Source organism: Mus pahari, chromosome 10 (genome assembly GCF_900095145.1).
Source record: "Mus pahari chromosome 10, PAHARI_EIJ_v1.1, whole genome shotgun sequence".
In the NCBI taxonomy this organism is placed as follows: Eukaryota; Metazoa; Chordata; class Mammalia; order Rodentia; family Muridae; genus Mus; species Mus pahari.
The window spans coordinates 53094021-53107723 of NC_034599.1; the positions used below are offsets into that span (position 1 = coordinate 53094021).

General features: G+C 52.3%; 1 protein-coding gene across 3 annotated transcripts; it reads right to left on the minus strand.

The window, feature by feature from the left end:
• Positions 1–321: 321 nt before the first annotated feature.
• Positions 322–6315, minus strand: Islr2 (immunoglobulin superfamily containing leucine rich repeat 2). 3 transcript variants are annotated; one of them, XM_021206767.1, is made up of 3 exons: positions 5980–6315; positions 5267–5359; positions 322–3988 (listed from the first exon to the last, which is right to left on the minus strand). In XM_021206767.1, the coding sequence occupies exon 3, from the start codon at positions 3981–3983 to the stop codon at positions 1743–1745; it is 2241 nt and encodes a 746-aa protein (XP_021062426.1). In that variant the 5' UTR covers positions 3984–3988; positions 5267–5359; positions 5980–6315; the 3' UTR covers positions 322–1742. The 3 variants fall into 3 exon arrangements, with proteins under 3 accessions (XP_021062426.1, XP_021062425.1, XP_029399396.1); XM_021206766.1 differs by lacking the exon at positions 5980–6315 and having other exon boundaries at positions 5267–5705; XM_029543536.1 differs by lacking the exons at positions 5267–5359; positions 5980–6315 and adding an exon at positions 4285–4448.
• Positions 6316–13703: the final 7388 nt, after the last annotated feature.

Below are 13703 nucleotides of genomic sequence, written 5' to 3' on the forward strand. Positions count from 1 at the left end.
TAGAGACAGAGAAGCCCCAGTACTCCAACAGTCTCAACCCAAAGAGAACAGTGGGCCAGTGCTGGCAGCCTCTCGCTCCCTGAGAGCCCTTCTTGTTGTCTGGCAGCCTCCTTCCACCCCAAGCGGTTTCAGCTCCAACCAGGAGCTGAGAAACCCCCGGATCAGGGGCTAGAGCAAACAACCGGAAAACTCACTTGACCACCAGGCAAATGCCAAAGGAATCCCAAAAACACCTTCTGTGGTGGTTTCCGCCTTCAACCCTCAGCTTCATTCCTTTGTTGTCCCCTGACTTCTCACCCGACCCCAAAAAAACTCACCGAGTCCTGTTCAAATTGATTATTTTATTGACAGTTTACATACAGAAGCATTTAGAAAAGGACGTGGGCTCCGGGGTCAACTCCTCCCCGGGCCACCCACGTTTGTGCTGCACTTCGCCCAGAGCCAGAGCCTTGGTCCAGACGCCTGAAACCCCACCCCCTGACCTTTCCTAAAAGAACTAAAACCTGACCCCACCCGAGTCCCCTAGCCGCTCCCGCCCTCTCCCTCCCTTCTTCCTCGTCCACCTGCCCACCCGCTCCCCAACCCCCCGGCTCCGCTACACTACACCGGCACACTTTACAGGACACAGAAGTCTATAGCCCACGCTTGGCGGGGATTACACGCTAGGCAAACTCTTATTTTCCTGGGGTGAGGGTAGACGCGGGGAACTAAAGTGTCCCTCCCGGACTTCGCAACCCCCTGCTGCCTCGGTCAGGCCTTAGGCAGGCCTGAGATGCGCCCGGGAGTAACAGCTCCCTGCACCCCCAGCACGCGCCTGCTGGGGTCTGGACCCCATCGAGTTGCTAGAGCCACTGTGGCACGCACCAGCCTCTGGCATCTGCAAGACATTGACAACGAAAGTGGCCCGAGAACCAAGGCCGCACCCTGCGAGGAAAAGGGGCGCGCAGTTCCGGAGCGCTTGAAATTAGGAGAGAGCCAGAAGAAAAGAGATTCCGACACTCACACCTGACACACTCACACCCAATTTCCCAGAAGGTGGGAAGGGGGTATTAGCACCAGACCCAGAAATGTCGCTGCTTTTTAAAACAACGAAAATAAGAAAATCAGTGCGCTGAGTTGAAAGGCCTACCAGGACTCCAGTTTGGCTCCAACTAGACAGAAATGGGGTGGAGGTAGGAATGGGGGGACGCGCGGATTTGGATCATTATAGGAAAGGAGCGTTGAGAGTAAAAATTAGCGAACTTCTGGCACATGCAACCTTGAAAAGGCAGAGTGGGATCAAAGTGAGAGCCACAGCGCTCCACGCTGGGGACCTGTCCTGGGGATCCCGGGCAAACGTCGGACCAACCCCATTATTATCACATATGTGGCCAACGACTGGCGTGGCGCGCTCCCCTTGCCTCCAAGTTCCACCGGATGGGGTGCGCGATAGGTTTCGCGGATCGTCGTGGTGAAATGGAAGGCGTAGACGGTTTCTCGCCGCCATGGGTGGTGTCTTAGAGGAGGTAGGAGCCTGACTCTGTGCTTTGGGTGGGGATGGGGATTCAAACCCGCCAAGAGAATGACCTTTGAATTCGGCCCACTCCTAGAAATCCCTAATATGACCCCTGGGGAAGGCTAAGGAGGCAGAGTAACTGAAGGCTTGGGGGTGGGGCGGGGTCCCGCGAGGGTGGTAAAGTCCTGCCATCCCTAGGCTACGAGGTACCCAAGGTGGAGGTGGGCAGGCCAGGCGTGCTGGGGGTTCAGCCAGCTGTCTGCCTGTAGTTGCCGTTTATCTCCTGGGCGATGTTGACTGCTTCCGCTCCCAGGGGCAGCCGATCGCTGTACTCCGAGCCAGCCTCAAACTCCTCTTGATTGGCCTTGGACTGAGACTCCACCAATGAGCAACCCGCCAGGCTTTCCTCTCTCTGAAGGTCCCCGCTTGGGTCCCCCTGCTCCACATCTTCATCCAGGCCTTCCTCCGGGACCTCCTCTGGCTCCTCACCTCCCGCCTCGCCACGGGCAGGGTAGCTTTTCTCAGACTCAAGGTAGGAAGCACGCGGGTCGAAATCGGCGGCGATGCGTTTCTCCATAGGGTCCGGGGCCTGTGGCCTCAGGATTAAACGATAGGGTTTGCCCGGATGTTTGGCCAGCAGATGGCAGCAGGCGGCACCCAACAGGGGCACGGTGGCCAGCACCAGGAGAAAAACACTCACGGTCACGATAACCAGCAGGGACGGCAGTTCTTTCTTGGTGGAAAACACCACCTGCACGTGACACGCCTCTCCCGCCAGTGCCAGGCATACGGAGTAGTTGGTGCCAGGCCGCAGGCCGCGAAACCAGTAGGCATTGACCCCCTCTTCCACTCGTGACCACTGAACTGCCGTGCCACCCCCCGCAGGACACAGATAGAGTAGGCGCAGTGGCCGCCTCCCGGGCCGCCGCGCTCCGCTAGCACCATCTGGCCCAGGGCCCCAGCGCGCAGCAAGAGGCGTCAGCTGCACCCGAGCCTCACGCTCTGCTACATCCAGCGCGATGACGCCCAGCTCAAAAACGTGCGGCTTGAGATCTGAGCTCTGGTTGAATGCATGGTTAGACACATAGCGAGAGGGGTCCCCATGACCACAGTGCTTCTCTCCCATCGGATCTGCAGGGATCTGACCTTCCATCTGCTCTCCTTCATCTGTCTCCTCCAGCTCTGCCTCGATTTCCCCGAGCACGCTGACTCGGGCCAGACCTTGGCCTTTGGTTTTGCCTTCAGGCTTGAAGGGCAAGACGCTGTTGCTTCGGCCCTTAGTGGTGGCCTTGCGCTCAGAGGTCGGGACCTGCGCATCAGATTCTTCCCCTGTTCCAGAAGCGTGTTTTGGCGGCCCCGCTGCAGCCACCGTCACCCGTAAGGACGTTGAGTTGGTGCCCAGCTCATTGTGTGCACGACAAGTGTAGATGCCTGCCTCTTTGGCACTCAGGAGGGGCACCAACAGAGAGCCATTTGCGAGGGCCAAGAAGCGCGGGGTGGCTGGAGGCGCTGGCCAAGCAGGTGCTGGAGTTGGGGTTGGCGCTTCAGTCTGCGTAGGCAGGTCCTCATCTCTGTCACCCTCCCCATCCTCTACCTTATCTCCTCCATCTTCTTCCTTGCTGAGAACCGGTGGCTCTAAGACTACAGTGCCACCCGGGATCTGAAGTTGCCATTGCAGGCGGGGTGTGGGGTGGCCTTCGGCGACGCAGTGTAACAAGAAAGCCAAGCCTGCGCGCAGAGGGGTGCCAGGCGCCTCAGGCGGCGGCTCTGCGCTCAGACGCACGCTGGGGGGTGCGCAGGGCAGGGCGGGCAGACGGTGCACGGGCACGCCCTGCAGCTCAGGGGGCGAGGCGCACGCTATAGAATCGGGCTCCGGTAAGGAGACCCGGGTGCTCGCTGCCCAGGCCTGCAGCCACACGAGACCACAGCTGCAGTGGAAGGGGTTATGATAGAGTTGCAGGTGAGACAGCGCGCTTAGTGCGTCGAACGTGCCGGGCTCCAGGGTACGAAGCCGGTTGTTGTTGATGCGCAGAGAGCGCAGGTCGGGGAGCGCGCCGAGTGCATCCCGGGGCAGCGATCCCAGGCGGTTGTGGTTCATTTTCAGCAGCTGCAGCGCGCTCAAGTTACGAAGGTCGCTCCAAGGGAAGTTGGATATAAGGTTGTGGCTTAGGTCGAGGTTCTTGAGCTGACTCAGCACTGCCAATGCCCCTGACTCTACCGTGCGTACCTCACTGTGAGCCAGCCATAGCGAAGTGACCTGCGTGACGTTGACGAAGGCCCCCCGCCTTAGCACCGTAATCTTGTTGGCAGACAGACTAAGCGTGGTCACGTTGGCTGGCAGTCCTTCTGGGACCTCGCGCAGCTCCTTGTAGGCACAGTCTGCAAACTGGTGGGCGTACTTGTCAACACAGGCGCAAGGCTCGGGACATGCTCTGGCCACTCCTAGCAAAGCCCAGGCCAAACACAGGGCTCCAAAGGGCCCCATCATGACTCCTGCAGAGGGAAGTCAAGGTGAAGGGGGAGATGGTCACTTATTCCACACCTCTCTCACTCCCCTAACAAACTCTACCTCCTAAACCTATGTAGGCTCCTGACACCTTGGTTACTGAATTGAGGCCAGTGAAAGCCTGCAGATTCAATGAAGGCTTGCTTTCAGAAACTGTCTTGTTTCTCCAGAGAGCATGAAGCATCCTCCCTATCCCACCCCCAGCTCCCATCTATCCCCTTATCTGGAACTGCTCCCTCCAAAGCATCTAATGCTTGTGCTCTGCAATGGGCCCCACACGGACCCTTCTTTCTCTATCTTCATTGGATTCGGTGAAATGGAGTTCATGACTGTCTTCTTCGGAATCCTTTGTCCCACGCACAGCACTCGCACACACTTCCTTACAAGCAACAACAGCGCAAACAAAAACTCAGGCATCTCACTGCCGCCTCCCACTACAAGGCACTGAGACTCTGTCAGGAGGTTCACAATGAGTTATGTAGACACAAAAACACGGGCACCCAGACATCTACACAATATACCCCGGGGGACCTCATTGTTCTCCCAACTCAATGCAGCTTTACCACAGTGTTCTCCACCGGGAAGCAAAGCACTTTCCTGTGTACAGTGAGAACGGACAGGCACAGGGACACAAGTCCTCATGTGAACCAGCCACACTCAGAGACATAGGTACCACACTGACCTCCTCTGAGACTGAACCCCTAGCCGATGAGCACCATGGAGAACTTGTGAGCTGTGGTGTGGGGGATCTAGGCAGCCCCCACCCACTTTGCCTTCTCACCTCCCTGCCCTGGGCTGCAGCTCCCTTCAGGGGAGAGTCACAACTGCTCAACCATGCTTTCCTCTGAGAAGAAAAATTCTACCCCCTGACTAGAGCAGGCATGCTATAGAAACAGTTACTAAAGCTTCCTCTTTGGATTCACAGAGCCCAGGCGAATCCCTCGGCCCACAGGTTTTTAGGGGACAGTCTCTAGCTAATAAACCTGGAGACAGTTCAAGGTTCTACGCCTCTTTCTAGAGCCCCAAGACGCCTGAGTTCATCCCCTGTCTCCAGACATACAAATATATTAACATAGACTCCCTGCCCCAACTTGAGGATCCTGTCAGTCTTGGAAGAACCTCTCCTACACCCTGATTAGCGGGTCCCTTCTTGCTTTTGCTCCTAAGGGAGGCACCTCCCCTCTCTGTTCCTCCCAGACAGCCACCCAACCCTGGCTAGGCTGGACCGACCCTGTGGGCTGAGATTGTGGGGACCTTCCACTTACCTGCTGCTCTCTGACGTGCAGTGTGCTGCCTTGGGGCTGCAAGCCGGTCTCCAGACTCAGGTGACAGTCCAAGGGAGCTTTCAGCATCTGTTGCTGTGGCGGTGGGGAGAAAAGGGTAGTACATTGAAAGAACTCCCCTTGGCCCCGAAGTCCTACTTCAATTTTTTTTTTCCTTTCTTATCTGTTCGCCTTACTTCTCGATGATTGCAGGTTTGAGAGCGGTCGCGCGCCCCCGTGCTCGGCGGGAACGCGCACAGTCTCCCACCTCGTGCCGCGTTTACATTTGTTAAAGCCATAGAGATCCTCTACTCACCTCAGGCTGAGACCTGTAGGTCTAAAGGGGCTCCATACGCCCATAGCCTAAGGCTCCGCCTTACCCAACCCACCGAACCCCTATCACCCATTTTCTACTTCTCCCAACATTTACACATTCGATGACATTGTCACTATGCCTTATGCCCATGTCCTTATGCCTCCAAACCCCTCCCCAACATACACACACACACACACACACACACACACACACACACACACACACACATACACACATCCTCTTCACATGACCTTCACAGGTTAGAACTACTCGTCGACATGTAATAATCGCGTCAACGCGCTAAGTTCTCCCTACCTTCACACACATTTTCACAAGCACACCTTCACTCGAACACTCACCGTTCTCTTTTGCGCGCACACAAATATCCACGCTCACTCACCCTCACGCGCCCGTCCCGCCAGCGCCCGCGAGCTTCACTTCTAATTGAATGCGAGCCGTTCTACGCCCCGCAACACGTGAGACAAACCATCTTTGAGGAATTTGGGAGAAAGAAAAGCATAGGACTGGAGGGGCGTGTCTTTGCCTTTAAATACTTTTTTTTTTTTCCTCTCCAAAGCAAGCAGTGGCGTAGAAAGACCTCCAGCGGGACCTGCTGAACTGCGCTGCCTGGCTCTCCCGGACCCTTTTCCTCCTGACGGCTGCTAGCCTCCCCCTCCCCGAAGCCTCGTTCAACACGATGCATAATTGATAGTGTTAGCAGAACGCCTCACCCTCTCTGTCATATTTTGCCTGGATCTGGGCAGATACAAATCCTGGTTCCCCTCCACCCCCAATCACCGCCAGACTAATTCGCCAGATTAGTAGGCGCAGCCCTGCAGGGTGCGCGGAGAGGAGACGCCCACCTCCCCCAGCCCATCGCAGACCCTGCTCAGCCTCTTGAGCCTGAACTCCACGCTCAGCTCTTTTGTGGCAAAACCAGCGCGTGCACTCCACTGCCCGTGGGCTACCTGGTGCTCACAGTGGGGTGGGTGTCTTCTGAGCGCCTAAAACACTTAGGTTGAACTCACCCAAGTGTCTCACTCTGCCCTTGCTTGCTGCGGGCTAACAGGGCACCGAGGTTGCCACCGATAGTGGCGACAGGGACCAGGATAGTTACAAAAACCGTTTGCTCCTCTCGAGTGCTGTGGTCTAGGGACTTATGACCCCTGAGCATTTCCTGCACCACCACCCCACTCCTCAGTATCCTGTCTGCATCTCTAGCAAGCAGGCCATCAACCCCTGCATGCTCATGCACACACACACACACACACACACACACACACACTGTGAAAGCCTAGGCAGCAGCCACCGCCCTGTCATCTCACACCCTCATGTAACAGCTGGCCTCAGCAGACTCAGGACTCGCTGTTCTCTTTGGCAAACCCTGGACATTTCTTTTAGCGACGAGCAGGAGAATTTCAAGGGATGTCTAGGCATTTGACTAAAATGCATCATCTCACTCCCCCGCCTATGGCATCCCAGGAGACAGAGCTGCTAGCCAGAACTGGTAAAGAGGCATAGGTTTTGTAGAGAGTTCCCTCCTTCTCTTTCATACACACTGTAATACTGGGGTGCTGGGGTCTCCCAGCCCTCATCAGAGTCAGCCTTCTGTCTTGGTTGGATGGCAGTGTGTTTGGGGCCTCTGCAGAGATCAATACCCCGATTTGAGTGTTAAGCATTTTAATGAGCTGGGGGGGGGGGGCGCAGAGAGATGCAGGAAGAACACTGCATCTAAAGAGACCACCCGGCAGGGTTTCTGAGGCTCCTTTGTAAATTAAATATGAACACACTGGTGTGTGCACACTTTGGTCCCTCCCTCTTTCCTTCTCCTGGCTACCGGCTGCTGGGACCCCCACAAGCTAAGCCAAGTTCGGAATCTAGAACTTCACACCTGCTCGGGCCTGGAAACCCCACAGACCGAACCTGGAAGAGGGTACTTGAGCTGTCCTGGGAAAATGTCTTTGAGAAGGGAGGGGGGATGAGAACTCTGACTCCTCCCTGCCTGGAATCCTGCACGTCTGTCTGAGGCCGTCCAGCGCAAGGCTCTAACCTGGGACAAGGCCTCAGAGATTTGGAATAGCCGCCCGATACCTACCGACTTCTTTGTCTGCAAAGTAAGAGGAATGTCCTGTTCACGTCCTAGCAACCTTGAGGGGGTGGGGGGTTCCTCGAACCAGAAGAGGGTGTGGCAGCAGACAGACTAAAACTCAGTGTTCTGGGATGGAGAGTCCTGAGGACTTTCCTGGTGGGGGAGAGAAAGACGCAAGGCGTGGGCGTTCCTCTGCCAGTGAACATCCACTCATCCGATTTTTACTTCTAGTCAGCTCTTTTTTTTTTTTTTTTTTTTTAATTATTATTTTGGAGGGATGCAAGCCTACCGAGGGATAACTTAGGAGGAGCGAAGGGCCGAGGGCTGAAAGGAAGAATGGGCTCATGAACTCTCTCGATCGCGCGGACGTGCAGGAGTGTCTGGGGTAAGCTCTCCCAACTCTGGCTTTCTTCCCTAAAGAGGCTGAGGCCAGGGGACTCCCTGTGGAGAGGGCGGTTCCAGCGTCTACAGGATAATTTAAGGGCGTGGCGACCACGCTGGCTGGGGTACTGATTCCCGTGGAACCCAGCTTCCCATCCACTCTCCCGAAAAATGCTTCTGTTGCCCGAATTTGCACCAGGGAGAAGACATCCCTTACCCCGTCTTCAACCCTGCAGAACCTAGTGCCGGTCCAGACAAGGACAGCCGGAGTCGTTTCTAGCAGCGTCCGCAGGGTCTCGGGTAGAAGCTGCAATTCCTGATTCAACCACTGAGCTCTGCTAGAAGACGGCAGGCAGAACCCTGGCGCCGCCCAGAATTGCCGTCGATTGCTTTTACTGTTAATAATACAATGACCTAGGGAAGGAAAGCCGGGCGTAGAAACACTTCCCACCTCCCACTCCTGCCCTACGTCTCTGATCTTTAAAGGAACAAGTGTTTAATCAGGTGAGTGCAGTAAAAGTGGGAGAAAAGAGCGACAGAAAAGTTGTCAAGCTCGAAAACAGAGGGCTCCAGATTCAGACTCTGTCCAGTTCAGGGACAAGCTGCAGTCTTGACTGCAGAAAGACGCAGAGGCCAAGAGCTAACGCCCCTAGACTGCTTTGTGGATTGACCTCCACAAACTTCAACCTTTGAGGTCCCGGATGGTCCAAGTGGTGGGATCGCTGAAACCGAAGGCTCCTCGGACTTGCTCCCCGCGCTAGGTCCGCGGAGATCTGGGGTTCAACCCTGGTACCCGCGCGCCCCCTGCTGGATATTGCCTGAAGTGTGCAGAGACAAGGCCTTGACCTTGAAGGGATGGCACGAGCGGGTCTGGGCACCAAAGAGCCTGTGGCTTTGCGGTACTGTTGGGAAATGCTATCACCGAGGCATGCTTAACCAAAATCCTCGAGTTTTCTCTCGGTATCCCCAGTCTGTGCCCCCATGAAAACTCAATCGGCCCTCCTTACTCTAATAGGTTTGGCCAGTTCGTGACCCACGGGGTTCCCAGCGCCCAGAATCCAACAGTGCACCATTCTCCTGTGAGTTAAACGGTGTGCATAGTTGCCCTGGCAAGAGAGCTTCCATCAAACCTCCCTGACCCTGACCCGGAGCGCCTTCTCTTGCAGGCCTGTCCCTGCCTCTCATTACTTTGCCTGAGGCTTCTAAAATGTCTCTGAGCTGACAAAGGAAACTTATTGGCCTTAAGCTGGGCGAGAGTAGGGGAAGAAAACTGAAGGAATGGGTGTTTGACTAAGTTTAGGCCAGGTAATGTGTGCACGATTTTGCAGCAATTGCTCTGTCATGCGCCCTTGTATTTTAATGTGGCACGTGGGTGATCTGATGGACTGGTCAAGGGGTGTAGGAAGAGCTTCCAAGAACCTGGAATAGCCAATAGCCTGGCATCAGCAGCCTGCTTGGGGGAACTTCCCCCCAGCTGCCCTACTGTGGAACATACTGTCTCACGCTTTACAGTGCCTGCAATTTAACATGTTCACACACACACACACACACACACACACACACACACACACACACACACACACAGCAGGCAGGAGATTCCAGCAAGCATTTCCAATTTCCTTTCCTAACCTAATTTCTATCAGAAAGGTCACTCCCCAGAAAAGACAGGCCCTGTTTCTAAGCCATCATTTCTCTTTCCAGCACGAGACTCTATCACACACCAGTTATGGGGCCCTGGTTTAACCTCTCTGCACCTCTAAGAAATAAAGGACGGAGGCTGCAGAGGTGGTCCAGTGGTTAAGAGCACTGGCTGCTCACAGCTATCTATAAGTCTAGTTTCAGAGGAGCCAACACTGTTTCTGGCCTCCCCAGGCATCAGATGTAGAAGTGGCACACAGATCTATCTACCCATGCAGCCATCCCCCCTCCCCATGAAATAAAAATAAATACATCTTTAGAACAAATATGAATGAGCGAATTTCCTCATGAGTATTAAAGGAGCCAAGACATTGTCAAGCACTCAGTCTGTGGTACTTGGTGCTTTAGTGAAGCACATTTTCCTCACCAGTTGCTGGATAGAATTAGCCACCATTGTTGTCTTAAAGACTTGGGTCTAGATAGGATGAACGCGCTGGCACGTGCATTCCTGGTGCTTATGTCCTGCTTATCCCACAGGGAGAAGAGCTTGGCTCTGCCCCTAGACATCTTTCTTCACCACCTGTCCCTTCTGTAAAGAGTCAGAATTACCCACTATTATTTGTGCAGGTTTTTTGGTTTCATATCCTCAGCAGATTGCGTTGCGTGTGGCTGCCACCAGCGTGCCTGCCTGGGAAGCGACACTTGCCACCACAGCAGCGGCAGAAGGTTTTTAATTAAAACCGCATTCTCTTTAAGTATTTATTGAGCTCCGGGACTTTAATTATTTTTCTAGAGAAAAACAAAAGCAAGCCCACATTTTTTTTGTATGAAAAGACTGTTGACTTCTGAGGAAAACGGCAACCTGTGGCAGGTAGCTGGAGGCAGTGGGGAGGGAGTTCTGGAGCGGTTCAAATGAAGCCTGACATTATTAACAAACCCAGGTCTAGCCCATGACCTTCCTTCCAGGGCTTTCATTAAATTAGCTTAACATACTGGCATTGCTGTGAGCATTAATGGCGGTTCTTCTGGCCGTAGCTCGTGTACTTTGTCTGGGTGTGCGTTTGTATTGCTGATTCTGGGGACTCCTTGGAAGGGACAGCACTCTTCATGCATGGTGCTCCATTCCACCAATGCAGGGCTGGCTCCCCAAGGAGAGGGCCCTGAGTGGCCAGCCTCCCCGTGGCAAGACTCAATGTGATCAAGAGTAGGGAAAGGTAGGAGGGGTGGTGGAGGAGCACGGTCCAGCAGTTAGTAAAGGCATTCTTCCTTGAGCTGGATGACCTGGGCCTCAGGAGCCACGTGATGGAAGGCAGGGCTGGTGGCCTCTGCCTCTGCCACATCAGCAGCCCCTGGGCCCTTTCTCCCCTCTTACCCTTAATAGGATAGCCAGCTACGCTCCCTGAGGCTGTTTGAGGATTTCAACAGCAGCACAGACAAGTGCCCACCAGACCAGTGCTCGTTTTCCGAAGCTGTAGGTTGTGACATCACATGGGGTTGTATAGCCGGATGTGAGTTGTGAAGACTTTGGCAACAGTAAAAGGCTTCTGAATGAACAATGATCAAGTTCATTCAAAATAGCTCTCTACCAGAAGTGTTTCTAGCAGTGCTTGCCTGTGTTGTAGCTTGCAACATCACCGCAGGCTTAGATCTAAATACACACCATGAACACTTTGCTCCGTGCAGACCACCATGACACCCAATGTGAACAAAAACCCCCAGAAATGCCTTGGTTCACACTGAGGACTGTTTTATGTCGTGGATGGCAGGGGCTTTACTGTCCATACAAAGTTTCCTGCTCTTATAGAACCATAATATTTTAATCAGGGAGACAATGACAATATTTTTCTATAGTCACTTATGTATTACACAGTGTATAAATATCAAATTAGTATATCTTTGAATTGCATCGGATTAGGCTATTTGATTTCCACGATTGCCGTTTAAATTCCTAACTTGAATGGCATTTTAAAAAATGATAAGTAGGCGCTTCCTCCTCCTGTAAGCGTCCAGAGGTGACCTGTGAAGATGGTTCACTACTCTCTTGACTCAGAAAATCCCACAAAATCATGCAAATCAAGAGATTCAAACCTTTGTGTTCACTTTAAGAACACCCAGGAAACTGCCCAGGCCATCAAGGGTATGCATATCCACAAAGCTACCAAATATCTAGGATGTCACTTCAAAGAAGCAATGTGTGCCATTCCTGCAGTATAATGGTGGAGTCGGTAGGTGCTCCCAGGCCAAACAGTGGGGCTGGACACAGGGACGGTGGCCAAAAGAGTGCTGAATTTTTGCTGCACATGCTTAAAAATGCAGAGAGTGATGCTGAACTTAAGGGTTTAGACACAGATTCTCTAGTCATTGAATACATCCAGGCGAACAAGGCACCTAAGATGCGCTGAGGAACCTACAGAGCTCATGGCCGGATTAACACATCCATGAGCTCCCCCTGCCACATTGAGATTATCTCACTTAGAAGAAAAAGATATCCCAGAAGAAACTGAAGAAACGAAAACTCATGGCACGGGAATAAATCCAGCATAAAATAAATGCAGATAAAGTAAAAAAAAAAAAAAAAAAAAAAAGTAAGCAGGGACTGGAGAAATGGTTCAGAAGTTAAGAGGATGCCCTCGTGTGGTATGTCTGAAGATAGCTACTGTGTACTCATATATGTAAAATAAACAAGTAAATCTTAAAAAAAAAAAAAAAAAAAAAAGCTAAGTGAACTTCAGCTTGGGATTAAGATAGCACCTCTAACAAGTTAGAAAATGTCCCTGAAAATACTTCTGCCACTAGTATTGTGTATTTATGTAAAGTGACGTTCTCAGCATTAGTGATTATAAATCAAAATGACAATCAACTCTGACAAATATTGGTTTATTATCTGCAGTGTCGAATATTTGGCCAAGATTTAACTTTTTATGTAAAAATAAATAGGCACACACATCTCATCTGCATGAAAGTTAATTTGCTTCCATCTTTAATAATAATTATTATATATATGAATTGTTTTAAAATATATTTCTTTCTGGCGCTATCAGAATGATGTTTGGCTTGGAAAGTTTCAGAAGCCTTGGGCTAGCGGATAGAAGACCTGTTTTCTATCCCAAAGCCATGCCTTTCTTTGGATTATATTGGCACACAGAGGTTTAGAACTCCCCATCTCTAAAACAATCCTGACCAAGGAGATGGGATGATCAATTTAGAGTTATCTAGTCTTGAGTCAATCCCAAATTTTCCCACAAGCAGGATCCCCTTTCATTAGAGAAGCTAGGGGTTTACACCTTCAAAGAAAGCTAAAATGGTGTCAGACTGAATCCGCAGTGTCTGACTATAGCCAGAATGAGCTAGAGTCAATATTTACATGGAGATGAGTCTGGTCTGTCCCTTCTGTGATCTGCATCAGGACTTAGGTAGCGGTCTCAGCCGGGGCAGTGTGCGTCACCAGGTTTGAGGAACTCTCTTTGCTGGGCATCCAGACCAGAGGATCCTCTGCTTTCACAGAATTCTTGAAAGGATGAGTCTGTTCTCAGAAAAGCCTGTGCTGGGATCCAAAGCTATTTTGGTAGCAGCAGACGCTGTATATTTATGAGCAGGATATGTTTATGAGCTCAAAGATGTTCCTGCATGACTTTATATCCTGGGCTTGTCACCCATCCATGGTAGAGAACAGAGGCATGACACCATTAGCTGACAAACAAGAGGAAGAAGGCACCAGTGGTCGCAAGAAGAACCTAGAGGAAGTAGAAAGTTGTGGAGATGTCACCGGGTTTGGAGCCCATGGCTTGCCACTCCTAGCTTCTGCCACTTCTGGGTTTCCATTCTTCTGTTTGTTTGGCTGACCTTTGTTGCTGTTTGAAGGAGTCTCGTGCCATCCAGGCTGGCTGTAGTGGTTTGAATCAGATGCCCGTCTCACCTCCAAGTCTCAGGCACTTGATTGTTTGGTCCCCAGTTGGTGGCTATTTGGGGGAGAATTAGGAAGTGTGGCTTTCTTTTCTTTCTTTTTTTTTTTTTTT

Excerpts from the sequence above, each read along its gene's own strand:
- Islr2 (XM_021206766.1), bottom strand. The coding sequence starts at position 5,390 with ATGTACTACCCTTTTCTCCCCACCGCCACAGCAACAGATGCTGAAAGC. Across the intron at positions 3,989-5,266 it reads TGCACGTCAGAGAGCAGCAG|GAGTCATGATGGGGCCCTTT; the intron begins GTAAGTGGAAGG and ends TTCCCTCTGCAG.